We start from the raw sequence: 18943 nt of genomic DNA, 5'->3' as shown, positions 1-18943 counted from the left end.
GAATCCTACAGTCATGTGACCCTGATATGAAACCCTTCCATCTCATAGGATAGAGAAGAATGGGCGATTAACGACGGGACAGCTCCTTCTCAGGTATCTCATTTGACCTCGGCGGTCACGACAGAATGCCGAACCAGTGAGGCCCTGCTAAGCACGTCGACATCATCCCGAATGGTAGACAACGTGGGCGGAGACCCTTGGGAGAGAAGAAAAAGAAGAAGAGGAAGAGAAAGCGACGGGAGAAACACACAAAAGTCGAAAAGCCGGAACTAGCGGGCGGTGAGGAGATGGAAGATGGATCTTCCGAGTGGTAATGCACGGCTGCTCATTGGCTGTTTTCGGGGCATCGGGTGAAGTCCCGTGACTGGGAGGTGAACCCGAGGTTGTCCGTCCCGTGATTCCGAAGCGTTACGAGCGAGTCGGCAGTTCGAGGCTACTTTCTTCTTGGACGACTACGACGACGACGGTCAGCTTCGTGTGCCTGATTCAGCCTCTCACCATTTCTTGAGGTTATCAATTTCATCATGCTCTCTCAGAAGGTTGCTCAACAATCGCTGCGGCGGCGTACGTACTTACTTCATCCTCTTTAGCTAATCGCGCGACACTGACCTCAATGTTGCAGTTGCCGTTCAGCAGCCCTACGCCCTGCGTTGGTCTTTGATGAACTCGGTCTCTCCGGCTGCTGTTGCTCTCGGAAGAGCCGTTCAGACTAGGTGAGCTACTATGCGTGATTGGAATACTCAGATGCGACTTTCGACTTGGGAGGGGTTCGCGATATCGAATTCGACGTCATGAAGCGAATGTCGCTAAGTGGAGGCGGAACATGGATTGCTAACGTTCTCATGCAGACACGCTGCTACCTCCTCCAACTCCTCCGACCCTACCAAGCTCCTCGCCCAGCAGCGTCTCAACCGCCCCGTCTCTCCCCACCTTAGCATCTACCGTCCCCAGATCACATGGATCGGCAGTAGTATCCACCGTATCACCGGTATTGCGCTGTCCGGAAGTCTCTACCTCTATGCCTCTGCCTACCTCGCCTCTCCCATGCTCGGTTGGGATCTGGGCTCTGCCTCCGCCGCCGCCGCTTTCGCCGCTCTCCCTGTTGTCGCCAAGGTTGCCCTGAAGACTACCATGGCCCTGCCTTTCACCTACCACTGCATGAACGGAGTGCGCCACTTGATTTGGGATACTGGTGCTGGTCTTACCAACGCCCAGGTCATCAAGTCCGGCTGGACTGTGGTGGGTCTGAGTACTCTTAGCGCTCTCATTCTTGCTTTCCTGTGAACTATTGTGACATACCTCTGATTTCTGTCGTGTTTTAAAATTGTTTTCGTGCAATATATTTTATACCAGTCAATTGACGACTGTTTTTGGATTAAACTTCACATCTTCTCACCCAGAACTCTGAGCTCCGTCTCAACTGTTCAAGCCGTGGAATTTATCGGCATGTAGGAGATATTTGAAACAAAGACTAATGCCTTAGCCGTGACCCCCTACAACCGCCCGGAGGGAAGGCGGAGCGATGGCCTTGATTTCACGGAATGTACTTGTCGATAGGTATGTCCTAAAGCCATGAGTTTGGAGATCTACGCAATCTTAGGTCATGACTGTTATGGCTCTTATGCAGAAACTGGCCGTGTCATTGTCTAGTGTGCATTCTACTCCGTGAACTCCTCAAATCAAAGGACAAAATTAAAAGCAATCCGCCACGCCTCTATGTCCGTTTCCCCCATGACTTTGGCTTGAGAGCCTGGCAGTTGACATGTCTCAAGGATATTCTCCCTTTCTTGCCTTCGCCTGATAACGATGTCAAGATTTTGATTCAATGGTGCACTGCACATTTCATTCCCTTCCCATCACGTACTATTGCAGATTTGTCAGAACATACTCAGCATCGCGGGGTAGGTTGTTGCTTATAAACTTACCTTCTCTACTAATTTGCACTGTCCTTTGAAAAGAACCAGTCTTGAACAATCGAAGATCATGCAGGGCTCGGGGGCGGATTAGGAGGTATAGGGCCCGGCGAGGGTGGATCATGCACCGAATAGGGAATAGGCGCGACATCCTCGCAGCTACTCCAGATCGGCCGAGGGATGTCCTCAAGTATGAAATCGAAATGGGCGCGATACATGACGCAATATCTTCGTTCAGTAAACATGGAGGTCAATTGACAAGACAGTTTTAGCAGCGGCTGGTCTGAAAAAGGTATAAGGTGGTGCAGTTGTGTGACTATAAGTATGAAGGATTTGGTGATATGCCGCAAGATCAATGAAGGAGCAGATGACAACGGGGTAGAATATGTGCTGTTTCTCTTGGTGTGAGTTGGCTAACATCCCGAATTAAATACTAGCCCCAGAACCCAGCACTGGGTCCGAAGGATGCCTCTGAGTTGTACACCGCCATACCGATCAACGTCCTACCAGCAGTGAGGAACCGCGTGGATATGACACTTCCGATGGTCTAACGGTGATCTTCATGGCTATCGCCGGATCTCGATGGGATTTTTGCCGTTTCTGCAAGGGCCCGACGGATGTTTGGTGGTATGTCATGTTAAACAGCGTACGCTACGTTGTATGTTTCGAACAATTGCTCCATATTTTACCTCTTTGAGCACGAACTGACGAAATCTAGTGCGTAGCGTGATCTTACAGAAGACATGTTTTTTGCTGGTTACCCGACGACTGGAGACTCCGGGCTGCAATCCCCGAGCGTACGGAAGACTAAAACTTCACGGTCCACTACATTCGATAACGGATGCAGGACTTCTATGCCCGGATTTTCATGATATACTGTACCCCACTAAATTGTTAAACGGGAGCTGCCACCCGCCGATTCTCATTACCGCGATCCTCTGTTGGGTCATCTTATCCGTCATAGTCTACAGTGTTTATTCATTGCCGCTCTGATTCCAAGTACCTTGGGAGATCACGGATGGTCGTTTGATATTGCACCGTGAAGACCAAGCAGCATTATCTGCTGATATCCGAGCCCAGGGATACTACTGTTTGGTGCAAATGATCAAACGCGGGGGCCATCCGTCCAAGCAAATTTACTGATACACTGGACTACTCAGCTGATAAAGTCAGTGTACTGAGAACGAACAGTACCTAAGTGTTGACGTTATGCAGATTACATGTTTCGCTCGCCCCTCGCCCATTCTTACTATGCTCTTCTTTCCCATTTACCAATCTGGGTATTCCTAGCCAATTCATCCCGAACGATAGCCGGGGCTGGCGAGCTCAAAAGATCCTTAAACGAGCGGTCAACAAATGAAATAGAGTGGTAGCCAGCAAAGATACGGAAGAGTCCAGGTTATGGAACTGGAATACAAGGCACACTGCAGTAAGCACGTGGATTAATTTCTGAGCCTTGTGCCACTCCAAGAATGTTGAAGATTCAGGAAAGCGGGGGGAGCAGCCCTGTTTGTTGCAGGGACTGCATTGGACTGCCTCCCCGCGGCAAGCAGTGCGTCGAATCGGATGCGCAATGAATTGCTGCCGACGACCGCGAAGCGACGCACTGAGGCACGGAGCATTGCCTTAGTAACTGGCGTCTTGCCGCAATTGACACGTACTATCCTTGCACAATGCCACTCTAGACACAATAGAAGGCTTGTGGTTAAACGCAGTAACAGGCTAGGTCCATCAAGAGTGAGCATAACTGTCTGAACCACCTTATTCGGAAAGGTTCGAGAGCAAAGGGTCCCTCAACTCCATTTCGCATGAAAAAAGAATTGCTGTGTTTGTTCTAATTCCAGCCCTAATCCCATGCGAAAGATTACAGGATAAGGCATGGATGTCAGACGGTAGGTACATGGCCGGCTTGCGATAACCCTCATTGCCATGTTCCAGAGGTGTGACCCGTACCTCAATCTTATGCCATATTATATTCACATGCCACTATGGTACTGAAGCAATATGAGATAGTCACCATCTGTGCTGATTCGGCCAATACAGTCTCATACTTCAACACTGCGGTGGCGACTGGGCTCATGGAACAACTGCCGAATGAAGCATGAGCTGATTCTACGCTCAGACATACCACAATTTTGAGCGACATGATGCACACAATAATCGGGGAATGGCGGGACACGAGTGCTACAACAATTGCACATAAGTACCATCGGCCGGGTCTCTAGTGCTTGCATGTCACACATGCTGACAAGGATATGAAGGGAAACTAGTTGCCGCTCAACTTTGCGGTGTAGAATTCCGCGCCGCAGGTTATGGCCAGGTACCTACAGATCAGCGGCTCCTTTCTGAATAGAAGCATTATGGAAACTGTTAGTCATTTAGTACTTTTCTGGCTGGTTCCCCGCGAGCTGTACAACGGGAGCCCAGACGGCAAATATGCTTTAGGCTGGCGCGCTTCCCGTGAGGCACGGCTTGTCCTCCAACAGTCTTGCTCACTTGGTACTATGGTGCATCCTTGCCTTTTGCCTTACAGTGCATACTGTTGCTCTTGGGGAAGTCAATGCGGGAGTCAAGTTTGGCAGTTGGTGGCATGTATTTTTCCGTGTCTCCTCGCGACACTTGTCACCGACGACTGATAGTTGGTCTTGAATAATATGTAAAGTAGTCGCATGGGCCTCCCGTACAACAATTAGCCTACACATTACCACCGATTCCAAGTTTTGTGAAGCGATGCTCTTGTTCTAGATCCATACGGCTAAGGTGTTGATGGCTCGAGCGCACCGGATAGAATGGGGATGGGCTCCGAGTAGTAACTGGTAGACAAAGGTGCCTGATCACTGAAACACAGTTGATGGTACTGAAATAATTGTCATGAATCGATATAGAGGTTGGTTTCATAGGGTGGCTCTCTATCCATTGTTTGAAACTACAGATTTGGCGGGCGAGCCGGAGAACTGAGCGGCTATCCCGATCGGGACTAGCGCCACGTCTCCGAATTCTTCCTCCTCCAAAGGAATTATTATCATTGATGGCCGCCATCAATCGTGGAAAAAGACCCGGCCTGGCGACCTCCTCCCTCTCACCCACCACTCCGGATTCCGGCCCTTCCTCTCTCCAATGGCTTCCGTACTATCGACTCGCGCGGTCAGGACCGCTTCCTGCTCCGCATGCCGCTCCCTCGCTCGTCCCAACTCGATCGCAGCCGGTCTCCTTCCGCGGCGAGGACTCTCGACGGCCACCGAAGACGCAGCAGTCAACCATGCGGACAAGCCCCGGTGGTCGTACACGCCGCCTCGTGCCAAAGCGCCTTTCTCCTTGAGACTCAACTCCAACCGCCCCGAGTTCCCCGTGAACTCTGACCCCAAGGTTCTGGACCGGTTCTACATCCTCATGCTCGGAAACGACGGTGACAAGATGCTCTCGGAGGAGACCAAGTGGCTCGCAGTGACACACAAGAGTTTTGATCAGGGCCGGAGAGGTTTCAATGACCGTTTGGCCTTCCTGGGTATGTCAAATGTTGCTGTGCAATGAATGGTAACAGAATTGGATACTAATCCGGATGGGGTTGTACACAGGCAAGCGTATTGTTCAGCTGCAGGCTTCGCTGGCTCTGGTCCAGAGTCCTAGCAACGCTGCTAACTCTGCCACCCCCGATGCGTATGGCCGGGTCCCCTTCACTCACCCGGCTTTGGATAGCCTGGACAACCTCGACTACAACACGAAGAGCTTCCTTACGAGCAAGACGAAGCTGTCGGAATTGGCTCACAAGTATGACATGCAGAGAGTTGTGAGATGGTGCCCTCGGAAGGTGAGTCTAGGAGTCCCATGCATTGAAACGACATTCGAACGCCTTGCGCTGCTGGGCTTCTGATATCGTCTCGCCAGTCGGGTCAATTGAATCCCCTGCTAACAGCGGTGTGTTTACGTGTAGCCCAACAACCTCGAAAGCTCTGGAATGGACCTCGTTCTCGCCCACACAATGTACGCTGTGATCGGTGCCATCTCCCTGGAGAAGGGCAATGCTGTTGCGAACAAGGTGGCCCGTGAGCGCATATTAGCACCTCTGGGATTTAAGATCGCGGCTTGAGTTGGGTGATTGGTTTATGGGAAATGGCCGCAGGTGCATTTTCAAGGCGTTACTTCCTTTTCTCTTTTCCCCTTCCCCTTGTTCTCTTTGTGCCCTGGATGTTCTGTGTATGTGTTGGGGCTTTTCTTCATCCGCCATATATTATGTATTTTTATCTACGACTTGTCTTATATAGTGACTGCAAATACCACCGGAAGTTCTGTCTTCTCTCTTACATTTACTACACTTGTATGTTCTATGGGATCTTCAGGATTCAAGTCACATGGCATGCCATTATCAAATTTTCTAACAAATAAAGTAGATATCCAAAAGTATGTACGGTTCCTCTGACACCGCCCGGGTAACAGTAAGCAAAATACCCGGCCAGCTCTTATGGAACCCTCGAATAAACGATGCCTAGTCTTCGCACCTTTGTATCGCAAAGTCAGCAATGAAAAACCAGGAACTCCACGACAGAATGTCACGGAAGAACCCAGAAATCACAAAAAAGCAATTTGAGCTGCCTTGCACTGTCTAGGAAGGGCGTATGGTACAAAGAAAGAAAAGAAAAGAAGAGGAAGAGAATTCGCTTGCGACGGCCGAAATATATTCTGCGCGCGTGACCAGCGCTAGGCTTCATCAGGTCTAGTGGAGATCTGGACTGGCCGGATCTCTCGAATAGGCTTAGCGCTCTGATTAGAGACCCCTGAGGCATTGATACACTTTGATACACTAATGTGACCAGGTTAAGGTAAGTTACCCCGCCACAAGCTCTTTGTCTGGCGGTGTATTGTGTATAGAACAATACCACGCGGAAAGGCAGAGCATCCCCGATGGCCGCATCATCAGTTCAAGTCAGTCTTAGTCTTGCATGATATTCGTTCCCTTCCAGTTTCATCGCAGGCACGTCGGCCAAGACCTCCTCCTTCTGCAGCTTCCTGTGAGTTCTCCGGCTCTGGGTTTTACAGTTTCCCCAATTTCAACGTGCTTCTGAGCTATCTCTAATGCACACTGTCCACAGCTACCTCCCCGCAAGTCCAGCATGTTGAACTAGTGGTTTCGCTGGCCTCTCCCGTTGAATCTCGCCCAGGAGCCTCCCGCCCATTTAGTCCTCCAGTACCTGCCCGACTCACCTCCTCAATCCTCGCGCCATTTAACCTCCACCTGATCTTTCCACCCACGACCTCCCTTATAATACCCTCGCGATGGCGTCGGCCATCTTCTTTCTCGATCTCAAGGGCAAGGTATGAAACCCCCGTGGAGGTTGCGCTGTCACGAACAATTCCGCCGTGATCCCCTGGAACCTGACCGTTTATTTAGACCCTTCTAGCCCGAAACTACCGCGGAGACATCCCCATGTCCGCCGTCGAGAAATTCCCCATCCTCCTCAGTGACGCCGAAGAAGAGAGCTCCGCCGTGGCTCCGTGCTTTTCCCACGAAGGAATTAACGTACGTATTTGTATCCTCCGACTTGTGGCTGCGGCGGCGCACCTGCATCTACCCCCCGCCGTTCCCCGCAACCCGCTGTGTCTACCATCTCCCACATCAGCCCTGCGCGCATACTCAGAAAGGAACGCAGAATAAAGGAGATCAATTGCTGAGAATACTACCTTGTCTAGTACCTCTACATCCGTCACAGCAACCTTTACATTCTTGCCCTGACCAAGAAGAACACCAATGCCACCGAGATCCTCCTTTTCCTACACAAGATCGTGGAGGTATTCACGGAATACTTCAAGGTACTGGAGGAGGAGAGTATCCGCGATAACTTTGTCATCATTTACGAATTGCTCGATGAGATGATGGACTTTGGCTACCCGCAGACGACGGAGAGCAAGATATTGCAAGAGTAAGATGGGCCCGTCTATGCGACCAGGAGTGATGGAGGATCACAGCTAACGAGTCCACGGCAGATACATTACCCAAGAATCACACAAGCTGGAGATCCAAGCCCGACCACCCATTGCTGTCACCAATGCCGTGTCATGGCGAAGTGAGGGTATCCGGTACCGCAAGAACGAAGTCTTCCTTGATGTTGTGGAGTCCCTTAACCTCCTCGTGTCCGCGTCTGGTAACGTGTTGCGATCGGAGATTCTCGGAGCTATCAAGATGAAGTGTTATCTGAGTGGTATGCCGGAACTTCGTCTGGGTTTGAACGACAAGGTCATGTTCGAGACCACGGGTCGCGCAACGAGAGGAAAGGCCGTCGAGATGGAGGACGTCAAGTTCCACCAGTGTGTCCGTCTTTCTCGGTTCGAGAATGACCGCACCATCAGCTTCATTCCCCCGGATGGCGAATTCGAGCTGATGAGCTACCGGTTGAACACCCAAGTCAAGCCCCTGATTTGGGTGGAATGTCTGGTGGAATCGCACTCTGGATCGCGCATGGAGTACATGTTGAAGGTACGGCCAACACCCCGCCTTTACTACTCAAGAGAAACAAAACGACCAAGCTAACACCATCTCTCCCCAACAGGCCAAGGCCCAATTCAAGCGCCGCAGCACTGCCAACAACGTAGAAATCCTCGTCCCAGTCCCAGAAGACGCCGACTCACCCCGTTTCCGCACCAACATCGGAACCGTGCACTACGCGCCCGAGAAGTCTGCCATCATCTGGAAGATCAAGCAGTTCGGCGGAGGCAAGGAGTTCCTCATGCGCGCAGAGCTGGGTCTGCCGTCCGTAAAGGGCGACGACGAGCACGGTGGTGGCATGACCGGTGGTTTCGGAGGTAGTATGGGTGGAACCGGGCAGGGCAAGGCAAAGCGGCCGATCAACGTCAAATTCGAAATCCCTTACTTCACTACTAGCGGTATCCAAGTCCGGTACTTGAAGATCACGGAACCTAAGGTATGTCCATTTATCCCATGTCAACTCTCGTGACCCCCCCATCATCAGTCGGATTAGCAGTCTCGTCACACAAGCACAATGCAATGAAATGAATGAGCAAAGCTAACGAATGACCCGATGAATGCAGCTACAATACCCCTCCCTCCCATGGGTGCGATATATAACACAATCAGGCGACATTGCTGTCCGCATGCCAGATGTACAATGATGTAAAGCGTTTCTTTCTTTCTTTTTTTTTTTTTCTATATCTTTTCTTCTCTAGTTTTCATTCAATAGATATACTTTCTTCCCTTTTTTTGCATCAAGCATGGATCATCTATCTATTGATGGAGTGTACTCCTTGTACAGATGGGTTCACTGGCACATGATCATCGGGCAATTTGATAGTAGGAGGAATGTTGCAAGAAGTAGTCCTCTCTTGGCCTCAGGCAACGTGAACGTGACATGATATACCACAAAAACCTCGCCATTGCCTTATAATTATGCACTTAGTGAGTACTATTAATGCCTAGATCACGGGACTGGAACCAATTGAAGGGAACGACCCAAATTTACTATTTCAATACTTTGTATTTACTGTTGCTACTTAGTAGTATATACCATGGTTCCATGTTACTGCATCATTTATAATATATTGCATTTTTATTCCGCGGTTCCCGGTCTCTTACATCCTCGTCTTCTTCTTCTTTCTTCATCTTTTTCTTTTTCCAACATATAGACGCAATGACCATGTAATATAGAACCAATAGATATGGACTGAGAATAATTTGTGAGAAACAAGTACATCAATGAGCAGGTGAGTGAGTGAGTGGAGACAGTCATAAGGAAATGAAGACAATAACTTTTTTTACCAGCCGTGGAACATAAGGACCAGCATGTTACAAATAGTAATAAATGTATGGATCCAGATGAGAAAGATCGATATGGTATGATATGATATGATATGGAGAGTCTGAAAGTGCGAGAGAGAGAAGAAAGAACAGTATACATACATATAGAATGCCATGCATGCTAAGTAGGGTATCTTTGTCTTTAAATGAAACAGATTTGTTTTGGTTCTGCATTACGTACTTACTCACACATTTCTTCTGCTCATAGCTTTCGTAGGTTAGAATGCCGTATAGGCGACGCTGGCTAATAGGTAATTGGTTCGTTGGGTGCAGTGAAGTGAGATGCTGTTTTGCGTTTCTTTTTCGTCATAAGGCGTACGGGTCCGTTTTCCCTTTCATATTTGGTGGAGTGCTTGGCTGATTTGAGGGATGGCCGGTGGCGGCCGGTCGAGGAGTCAAATCAATGGGTCCCGTTGCTGTTGTCCGGGGATTCAGCCGCAGGGAGGGGAAATCCGTCCCCGTGACCGGTTGCGGCGGCTTTGGAGAAGCCCTCTCGAGCTAGCATGGTGTTTAGGACGGCGCAATTGTAGGCTGCCTCGCCCGGCGGTACAACTAGGAAAATGTATGTATTGTCCGTGAAACGGCCGAGGAAGACATTGAATTGCGGAGTCTTCGTGTGCATGACGACGAACCCGGCAGATGCAGGGGTTGTGTGGGTGTTCCGCGCCGCACAGTGCTTGAAGGCTTTCATAATGTTGGAGAGTCGTTCATGGCGATCATAGATGGGGTTCAAGTCGCCTACTTCTGAGGAAACGGAAGTTACGGTGAGGAAGGTTGACCGTTCGAACAGAATGACTTCTTCGGCATCAATTCGCTTGGAGAAGGCTTGCAGGAAGCGCTCGATGACAGTCAAGTTTGGAATAAGCTTGTGGACAATGCCGGCCCACGCTTTGTAGAGCGATTGATCCCAAATACTACTGCCAAAGGTGTCGATGCTGAAATGCTCCGAACGACTGCGAATTAAGGCGGACCGTTCTTCGTAGATGCGTTGGCGGTGCTCGGCTTGGATGAGATCCAGTTTATGTACAAGGCAGAACACGTAGGCATTGGGACTGTATTCTTTCAGGGCGTTGATGATGGCGTTGTAGGTGTCAAGATCGCGCTCGACCTCGCGGGATTCAATGTCGAAGACATAGATCAGGACCGCGACGTCGGAGAAGATGTTCCCGCGCTGAGACGCGAGATATGTTTCCATGAATGCATCCTGTCTGTTTATGGTAGAAGAGCATTTCGGGTTAGACACTGCAATGATTCGAGAAATGCCTGAGACTGCGACTTACCCTCCGCAATCCCAGAGGTTCAGCGTGAGGTTCCCCATGAACTTGACATGGCTGTGCTCGACATCAATGGTAGCACCCAGGCGTCGGACATCTTTCGCAACATAATTGCTGAAGATGATTGAGCGCATCGACGATTTTCCAGATCCACTTTTGCCCATCAAGAGGACCTTTCTCTTCTTCTTGCGCATATCCATTGTGGCAGTTCCCCGGAGCTATCCGTTAACCGTACCCCGCACTTACGGGGCTGGTGATCGTTCAGATGGATGGCAACCGTGAAGAGATGTGGGATTTAGCATCCGCATAAATACCTCCAGCCCATGGGATGCAGTAGGACCCTGCAAGTCGAGGGAGGTAACGATCTCCACAGGCAATGAATGGGCGAGGGTGGTTGGTTGGACAGAAGGAGCAGCAGCAGCCGGATGACCAGCCTTCCGGGCGTCATTGCATGAGCTTCTTCCCCGGGATTAATAATATTCCGGTCCCATCACGTGGAGAGCGCACGGTCCACACAGGGCTGCTGACATTGAAGGTGGATGGGATGCAGAGTGCACGGTCAGTGATGCGAGTAATGTATTGTCCCTCTCACCGAACTGTCCATCTCCTTCCCCCCTGCCTTGGAAATTGTCCACGGAGGTGGCGTTCATCCACATTCCTCCCATGTGCCTCCATTGTTATTAGACTTTCTGCACGGAAGGGGGGTTTGCCAATCATCAGGCTCCACTTCATCCATAGTGGATTAACTAGAACCAAAACATTATCAAACTAGCAAAGACACTATCCCCATTATAATTCCTTTTCCAAGGATAATAGTCAGGATTGAGACTGCTGGCGGAAAGACTAATCCCAGCCAGGTAAACTTTTATGATCACATTTCCATCCAAATATAGGCAAGAAGGTAAAAAGGGCCCAAGGAACTGTGTACAGGAAAGGTAGACGATCATCACTTCACGATGACCCTACAGAAGAAATTAGGTATAAAGTCGGCCAGGTGCCGCAGCAGAGACCTTTGTACAAGACGAACAGAAAAAAAAGGGGTAGCCACAGGCGATGGGCACGAAAGTAGTAAGACGCATAAACATCCGGTCATCAAAGTCGTAAGCACGACCACCAGCCGTGGAACGGGCGTCGACTGGCGGTGTCAGGTATCCAAAACATCAACAGATATGCGATCATTAGAAAACAGTGCCATCGGAACGGATCATGATCGGAGGTTCTTTCGTGTTGGGTCTCGACACTTCAGCAATCTCACGGCCACCCTGTTACTTCTGCATCAGCAAATGTCGCCCACGTAAAACAATGAGTGCAGGGATAAAATTATCACATACCTTCCAGGATCCAGCCTCAAGCATCTGTGCAAGGGTCAACTGATCGTCTCCCGTCAGTCCAAGCTGACCGTTCACTTCATCCAGTAGCTCATCCAGGAACCCAACGGTCACAGCCCGCCATTCAACGACAACGTCGTCATCCGTGGAGAAGAGTGGTACAACCTCCACGTTTGGTTGGCCCTTGATCTGCGCATTCTCCTTGTAGGCGGCAATACCCCGCTCCAAATCGTGTTCTTTCAGAGTCAACAGACCCATGTCAATCAGCAAACCACCGTTCCGGTATTCGGGTAGACCCGTGAGCAGTTCACTGCCGGCGAAATGGATCTTCATCAGCTTCGACATGGGCACCATGATAGAGTAGCACAGCCACTGCGTAAGCTTGTGGAATGGGACGATGCTCTCCCAGGGTTTCGCAGGGGGGGACTTGGGGAGATCGGAGCACGGCCAGGCGTCTCCGATAGACAGCCCATCAATCTGTGTGCGGGATGGCGGCCAGATCGGAGACAATCCATCCATAAGGACACTCCAGAGCGTGGTGATAGGCACAATTGGAACCGACGAAGCAAGTGTAGACGGATGAGAAAGGAGGTAGTCTAACGATGTTATGTTAGTCGAGATCCCAGCGACCCTTCATCGAATAAAGCCTTACCGAGCATGTTGCCTGGCCTAGCATCTACCCCAAAGAAATCTTGGTTGTTCAGGGCCTCGGAAAGTCGGATCAGAAGACCAGCTCGGCCTTCAATTCCCGCCAAGGGGTTGGTTTCGGAGTGTTGCATTCCCTTTGCGAGTACTTCGACCGTGATCTTCTTCAGGCCTGCCCCATCCACTTGACAAGGCTCCGTCGGATCGCTGCTGAACAAACCACTCTTAAACATTTCCAAGGTGGCCACGGCCAGACCCTCGCTCCGCGAATAGATCTTGCCGGACTCCTTCGACTTGTATGACCACCTGGTACCTGCACCAGCATCGAGAAGGACGGAAACAACGAAAAGGTCGATCAATCGCCGGGTGCGCTCCTGCGCATCAATGGTACTGGGCCAGGACTGGAGCAATTGGTTAACGCGGGGTCGTCCACCCACGTCGAAGTGTTGCCAACGGCCATGAGGAGGAATGGAGTCGTAGTCCGGGCCATAATCTCTCTGCAAACGAAAGCTCTAATTAGCAAACCTGAGAGGGAATAGAGGGACTGGCTAAATTTTTGGCCGAGAGGGCTGCAGCATGTAGTATGTACCTTGATAATGGAGACAATGTAAGATGCAGTGGCCATGAATTTGCCCATATCCACATCAAAGTGGTTGAGTCTATTTCTCTTGGCCTTATTCAAAACAAGGCTGCAGCGCTCACGGACAGCATGGATACTCCGCAGGTAGGCCGCTGGATCGAGGGCCGGATCAGGTGGTTTGGCGATGGGTAGTTCTGGGATGGAGGCAGGCAGCCCACTTCCTTTATAACCGGGCGATCTCAATGATGCATTGGAGGTACGAGCACTGTTGACGGTTACGGTCGAGTCGAAATCCTCCTTCTCGCTTTGAATCGAGTTCTTAGAGTCTTTGCGCTTAAAGAGACCCATGGTGACGGGGAGGGGTCAATGGTAGAGACGGAGAGTGAAACACAACAAACGCTCCCTAGCACTCAGGGGGAAGAAAGAACACTTGTTCGTGCCAGGGGATTGACAGTGAGGTGGAACACTCGAGGAGGGAAGGGAAGGGAAAAAAAGAAAGACAGATGAGAGGCCCTGGTGCCAGAAGAAAGCAGACCGGAAAAATGGACACCAGAGGGGAAAAGGTACATAAAAGGATGGTGATCTGCGGCAGTTGCGGGAGACTCGAAGAAGAAAAAGAAGAGAAGAGGCCCTGGTGGGTGGTGACTTTCGGTTTTGACTCTTTAGTCTGACTCTTCTCTCTCTTTTTTTAATTTTCTGTTTGTTATTATTTTTATTTTTTCTACCTTCTGTAATTTTTTGGGGCCTTTTCAATTCCTTTGGGCTTAAAACTTTTTTTTTTTTCTTTACAGCATGGAGGGACAAATAATACTAATAATAAGGACGAGAAATAATAATAACAGGAATAATACGGGGCGGGGCGGCCGAGTGAGCTTAGGAGGAGTTAGGAAAGGTTAGGAGTTAGTAGCCCAACTAGCAAGACATCATTGGAGCGAAAAGGAGTGGTCCGTAGCCACTGGACCTTCACGGAGCATACACCCAGTGAACTAGTCGAGCCCTCGGAGTCGGGAGGTGGAGAGCTTGAGGGGGGCAGAGGTCTTGTCGGAAAGGCTCCAGTTCGATGTTAAAAAAGGGTGCATGGCGGGTTGGCCGATTTAGCGTTCTGATAGGAACCGATTCGTACCATTGTTTACCGTTCCCACGGTCGTGAACACTACTGGAAATGTAGTCGGTTGAAAAGAACTTAACTTTCCACCAGTACCTGGTATTTACTGGGTAGTAAAGTAAGTAAGTAGTCCCTGTCAGGTACAAAGTAACAGGAGACAGAAGAACGACATGGGGCCAATAGTAAACATGTATAACTGGCAACATATTGGTCTAAAGCAAATGATTCCAAAAAAGGTACAGATAGGCTACAGAATTCGACCATCCCATGCCTAGGTAGTTAGTACTTAGTATCTAAGGGCAGTCAGTCCGTCCCCTCAAGGGGAGAAAGGGCCAAACTCAGGGCCAAGGGACCAAGACTACCGCGGAGTATTCAGTCCGCGGCGCAAGACGCCAGTGATGAGGTCAGAGATTATCAGACCAGTTGGAAGAGTGGAAGATAGATACATCTAACTAGTCAATGTCTGATGTGCCCTAAGTATGTAGGTGCATGATGGTGCATGCATGATAAACCCAACCCGACCCATCCATACGCGCGCATTACCATACGTACCGCACGGTACCAGACCGGTACCTGGTCCCGGTGATGGTGGGGGAGGGAGCCCATAACTGGCCCCGTGTCTGGTAAAGTGCAAATTTCCCAGAATGGAGCAGTTTCCAACGGGTCTTGGACGACGACTACTTTAGCACCTCCCCCTAAACTCATCACCCATCAACTTCCTCCTCGGTGCTACGGCCGACCAAGGGATGCTGTGTCCAGATCGATGGAACCAATGGAAAAATAGGTTAAATTAGCGAGGACCAAAAAAGAAAAAGAGGAGTACAGGGGAGCACAGACAAGCCTGCGCACAAGGCTATACGTACCAGGTTCATTTGCTCTCCCCCTCTCCTCCTCGCCCCGACACGGCGGATCTAGCAGGCTGTTAGTCACTCTGCGCCTCCAGAATTTCACCGAATCGGGACATGTCCCTCCCATGGAACCATGGCTCCTTCACCTGTAGTCCAAAGATAGAGGGGAAGAGAAACCAAGATATGACTCGAATCAATGCTAACGAAGGCGCCAGGTAGATAGATAGGATATACCCCATCCACATTTGTGAATTATTGACCGAGCGCCGACCCCTCCTCCCCTTGGCAACCTAGGTCAGTGGCGGGTATCAGTCAAGCTCTCCACCTTCTTCAATGTCCACTCCTAGCTAGCTATCTTCTATCGAAGTGCACTGTACTCGGCACAATTGTGGTAATGGTGTGCAGGGCCAATAGTCACTGCCCAGGCGCAATGTTGGCTGCTATAGTGCGATGCTCCCGCTTATCTGGGGAATATCTCCGATCTGATGGCGTGTGACTCGTGATTCCTTTTTACTTCAGGGGTGGTGAGCTTATGCCGCATCTATCTAGCTACTATCACCCCATATTGACTATAGCCGCGGCATAGTCTACCTTATACGTACATGTCGATGTTTCACTTTAGGAGGAAATAGCCTGGCTGCAGCCTTGCCTCCATATCGTTCTGCTTTGCTAACGCAATCCTGATCCACAGGCGGTGGCAAATTCGTAGAGAGACGGAGAGGCGATTGAAACTAAAGTGTAGATAGTGTTCACATTGTCAATTGCCCTGGTAATTGCTATATTTGGCTTCTTGTTCGATGCCACGTATAGGTGCTAAGTATGGAAGGTGTTTAGTAAAGTATAGTCAGGCTACTTACTGCTGCGCCACAACAGTGGAATCGGGTGTCGTGAAGCATATAGTTTGAAGAATCATTGAGATGTACAAGGTTAGTGGTCAATGACAGTATGACTGTTTCTGTCAGATAACCGTCTCGTGCCTTTTCCAACAGATGTGGTAGTCAGACTGTAGCTGGGGCGTTATGACTGTTGGTGACCCTATAGTGCACAACTGGAGAACTGAAGATCCCAACACGAGCCGAAGGCCGATCATGCTTCAGGTAGAAAATCACCTAATAGTGCCAATCGCGCTGCAGTTGACAAGACTTTGTCTCGGCACCTACTACCACCCACAACATCCGGCATTCGCAATTGTGCAAGAATAGAGCAGAGCCAGCAGTATGCGAAGAATTGGCCCTTTGTGAGATCGGCAACCCTATTTCCATCAAGTGTGCGACTCCCGAAAGGAAGGGAAGTAGCCGATACGCGCATTTATGGTTCAAGTGGACCTTGGTTTGAATCGTACGCGGGCACGCAACTATTGCCGTGTCGATCTCAATCCGGCAGGATCGTCCACACCAGAATATTCGAACTAGTAGCGAATAAGTTGACGGAAAATAATTTCTAGTCCCTCTGAACTTCTGAAGCATGTCAGGTGCAGAATGTAATATTAGTTGGGTTGGAGACGATCGCAAAGAAGTAACCGTGGCCAGGAAGTGCCGCAGGTCTGCGATACGTTTCATAAAGTGTGAAAATACTAAACCTCCAGGTCGTTCGTAACAGGTTGGTTTTACCAACACGGCGATTTCACATGGGTCACTTCCGATGAGGTTTGTAGCCCAATACCTATAGGTTGCTTTTTTATAGCTACCCGCATGTCATCTTTGCTTTTGTAGAACACATTGGTCGGATGCGAGGGCGCTAGGGCGGGATAATGTTTCTTGAGCTTCGCGCTCGTGTTGAGCCCACTTTCCGACAACCCTAATGAAATTGTGCAGAGCGGGATGATGATCATTGATAGCAGTAGGTAGTAATATCATGATGGAGAAGACTGACTGGGCTCGGATGCCTTACACAGTCGATGGGACACCCTACAGAACAGGAAGCAGCAGCCGGTTTGAATACCTTCTTAGATCTATGGAGCTTTTCAGAAAACAAGTGAAACATTCCTATGAGACATGGACTGGGCCTAACTACAAACATTATCTACATGCTACTACTATTTAGAATACAGTAGTCCTACCGCCTAAAAACCTCCTTTGACAGCTCTTGGATGCGTGCTGGATATAGGCATAGATTTGTCGATCATGCATGCCCATGGTGTCGCGTGAGAAAAATGAATACGTAGTGTTGGACTGCAAGTGTTGAATCCTAAGGATCCTCACATGTATTCCTTCGAGTTGATCTTTTATCGTACCCTCTCGTGAAGAAGTAGCAGGGCGGAGATGTGGCTCACACCACCATTTGTAATTTGAGTTCAGCCGGAAGAATCCTCTTAAAGTTCGGCTTCTTGCCCCTCCAAAAGCCTCCGTATCCCCGGGTGTCGCACATCTGCGGTCATTCAGTAGAGGATGTTGTCAAGAGCGACCGTGTCTGGCTTGAGTAAGATTGCCTTTATACTAAGGTAAGGTATATACCGTGGCGTCATTTAAAATTACTGTTACTGTTACCGTTTCAGACGGCAAAGAACAGCAGCTGGCGACTGGCACATGTACTGGGGTTCTTTGGTTGATGAACTCTGCAGCTAGGCGAACCCCAGAGTTGTCGAAGCCTTGTAGGTATATTACCTGATCTTATGACTGTCCCATCCAGGTCATTGTGGCCCCCAATGGCCTTGCTATTGATAATGAATATTACATTTCACGGTTGGAGTGGATCCAGAGCAGAGTAGAGTTATTATCGCGAGAGCTGCATGTGTCGTTCAGGAAAGCACTGGTGCCAACTTAGGATACAGTAAGTGGGAAGTGTCGCCAAACTTTGGGGTTCCTCCGATATAGGCAAGGTGTGCTTACTAGCCATAGGCATTTTCAGAGTACTGCTCGGTACTGGGAAATAATATCGTATGATACTGATAGTGCTAATTGGAGAAGCTTGTGTGTATTTGGAAAGATTATATCCGAACGACTCCGCGCACCCTGTACTTTTGGGAGGATAGGAAAGAAGAAAACCCTTGTATTAGTCGATATGCACAGTTGCTGCAAGCCCCTCCCACCTTCCCCTCCAAAAATGACAAATGTCAATGCACTGGCGTACCCGCTAACGCGGAAAACACGGCCCTGGCCATACTGCTGGGTCGCCCGGGTTTCAGGTTTAACGTTCCGGGTATTTTAATTTCGCGGCGTAATCGAGGCATTGACAACATGATCATTGTGATATAACCACATCTGAAGAGAGCAAGAAATCACTCATCCATCGCGAGTGTTTTAACTTCGTCAGGAGACAGAAAGACCCGGAGTAATCCGAGCTCTTACAATTGGGTCCGGAGAGGTCCAACAAATTGGCCCGTAATCTCAACGGCGGCTACTGGTAAGAGACCCGATGCTAGTTGAAGCGACTGACATGACTCCTTAGTGCGACTACTAATCTTGTCATCTTTGCCTACGAGACTACCCGCCCTACCAGTACCGCAC

The 18943-nt window shown here is 49.7% G+C and overlaps 5 protein-coding genes across 5 annotated transcripts; 3 read left to right on the top strand and 2 right to left on the bottom strand.

The window, feature by feature from the left end:
- Nucleotides 1-524: 524 nt before the first annotated feature.
- AtWU_07845 (succinate dehydrogenase cytochrome b560 subunit) lies at nucleotides 525-1284 on the top strand (the record flags this gene model as incomplete). The annotated part of the gene is made up of 3 exons (XM_035502954.1): nucleotides 525-564; nucleotides 623-713; nucleotides 849-1284. 3 exons carry the CDS (start codon nucleotides 525-527, stop codon nucleotides 1282-1284), a joined length of 567 nt encoding a protein of 188 aa, XP_035358847.1.
- A 3746-nt stretch (nucleotides 1285-5030) lies between these two features.
- Nucleotides 5031-6000, top strand: AtWU_07844 (mitochondrial 54S ribosomal protein mL57; the record flags this gene model as incomplete). Its single annotated transcript, XM_035502953.1, has 3 exons — nucleotides 5031-5418; nucleotides 5489-5721; nucleotides 5845-6000. The coding sequence occupies 3 exons, from the start codon at nucleotides 5031-5033 to the stop codon at nucleotides 5998-6000; spliced, it is 777 nt and encodes a 258-aa protein (XP_035358846.1).
- Nucleotides 6001-7184: 1184 nt separating this feature from the next.
- AtWU_07843 (AP-1 complex subunit mu) lies at nucleotides 7185-9035 on the top strand (the record flags this gene model as incomplete). Its single annotated transcript, XM_035502952.1, has 6 exons — nucleotides 7185-7223; nucleotides 7300-7428; nucleotides 7599-7828; nucleotides 7893-8382; nucleotides 8456-8827; nucleotides 8955-9035. 6 exons carry the CDS (start codon nucleotides 7185-7187, stop codon nucleotides 9033-9035), a joined length of 1341 nt encoding a protein of 446 aa, XP_035358845.1.
- A 1082-nt stretch (nucleotides 9036-10117) lies between these two features.
- AtWU_07842 (Rag GTPase GTR1) lies at nucleotides 10118-11191 on the bottom strand (the record flags this gene model as incomplete). The annotated part of the gene is made up of 2 exons (XM_035502951.1): nucleotides 10118-10925; nucleotides 10998-11191. The coding sequence occupies 2 exons, from the start codon at nucleotides 11189-11191 to the stop codon at nucleotides 10118-10120; spliced, it is 1002 nt and encodes a 333-aa protein (XP_035358844.1).
- A 978-nt stretch (nucleotides 11192-12169) lies between these two features.
- AtWU_07841 (URC4/urg3 family protein) lies at nucleotides 12170-13892 on the bottom strand (the record flags this gene model as incomplete). Its single annotated transcript, XM_035502950.1, has 4 exons — nucleotides 12170-12253; nucleotides 12323-12915; nucleotides 12972-13461; nucleotides 13554-13892. The coding sequence occupies 4 exons, from the start codon at nucleotides 13890-13892 to the stop codon at nucleotides 12170-12172; spliced, it is 1506 nt and encodes a 501-aa protein (XP_035358843.1).
- Nucleotides 13893-18943: the final 5051 nt, after the last annotated feature.

Source organism: Aspergillus tubingensis (genome assembly GCF_013340325.1).
Source record: "Aspergillus tubingensis WU-2223L DNA, scaffold_8, whole genome shotgun sequence".
Taxonomy (NCBI): domain Eukaryota; kingdom Fungi; phylum Ascomycota; class Eurotiomycetes; order Eurotiales; family Aspergillaceae; genus Aspergillus; species Aspergillus tubingensis.
The sequence above is the reverse complement of the archived record's forward strand: the minus strand, read 5'-3'. Positions and strand labels throughout refer to the sequence as shown.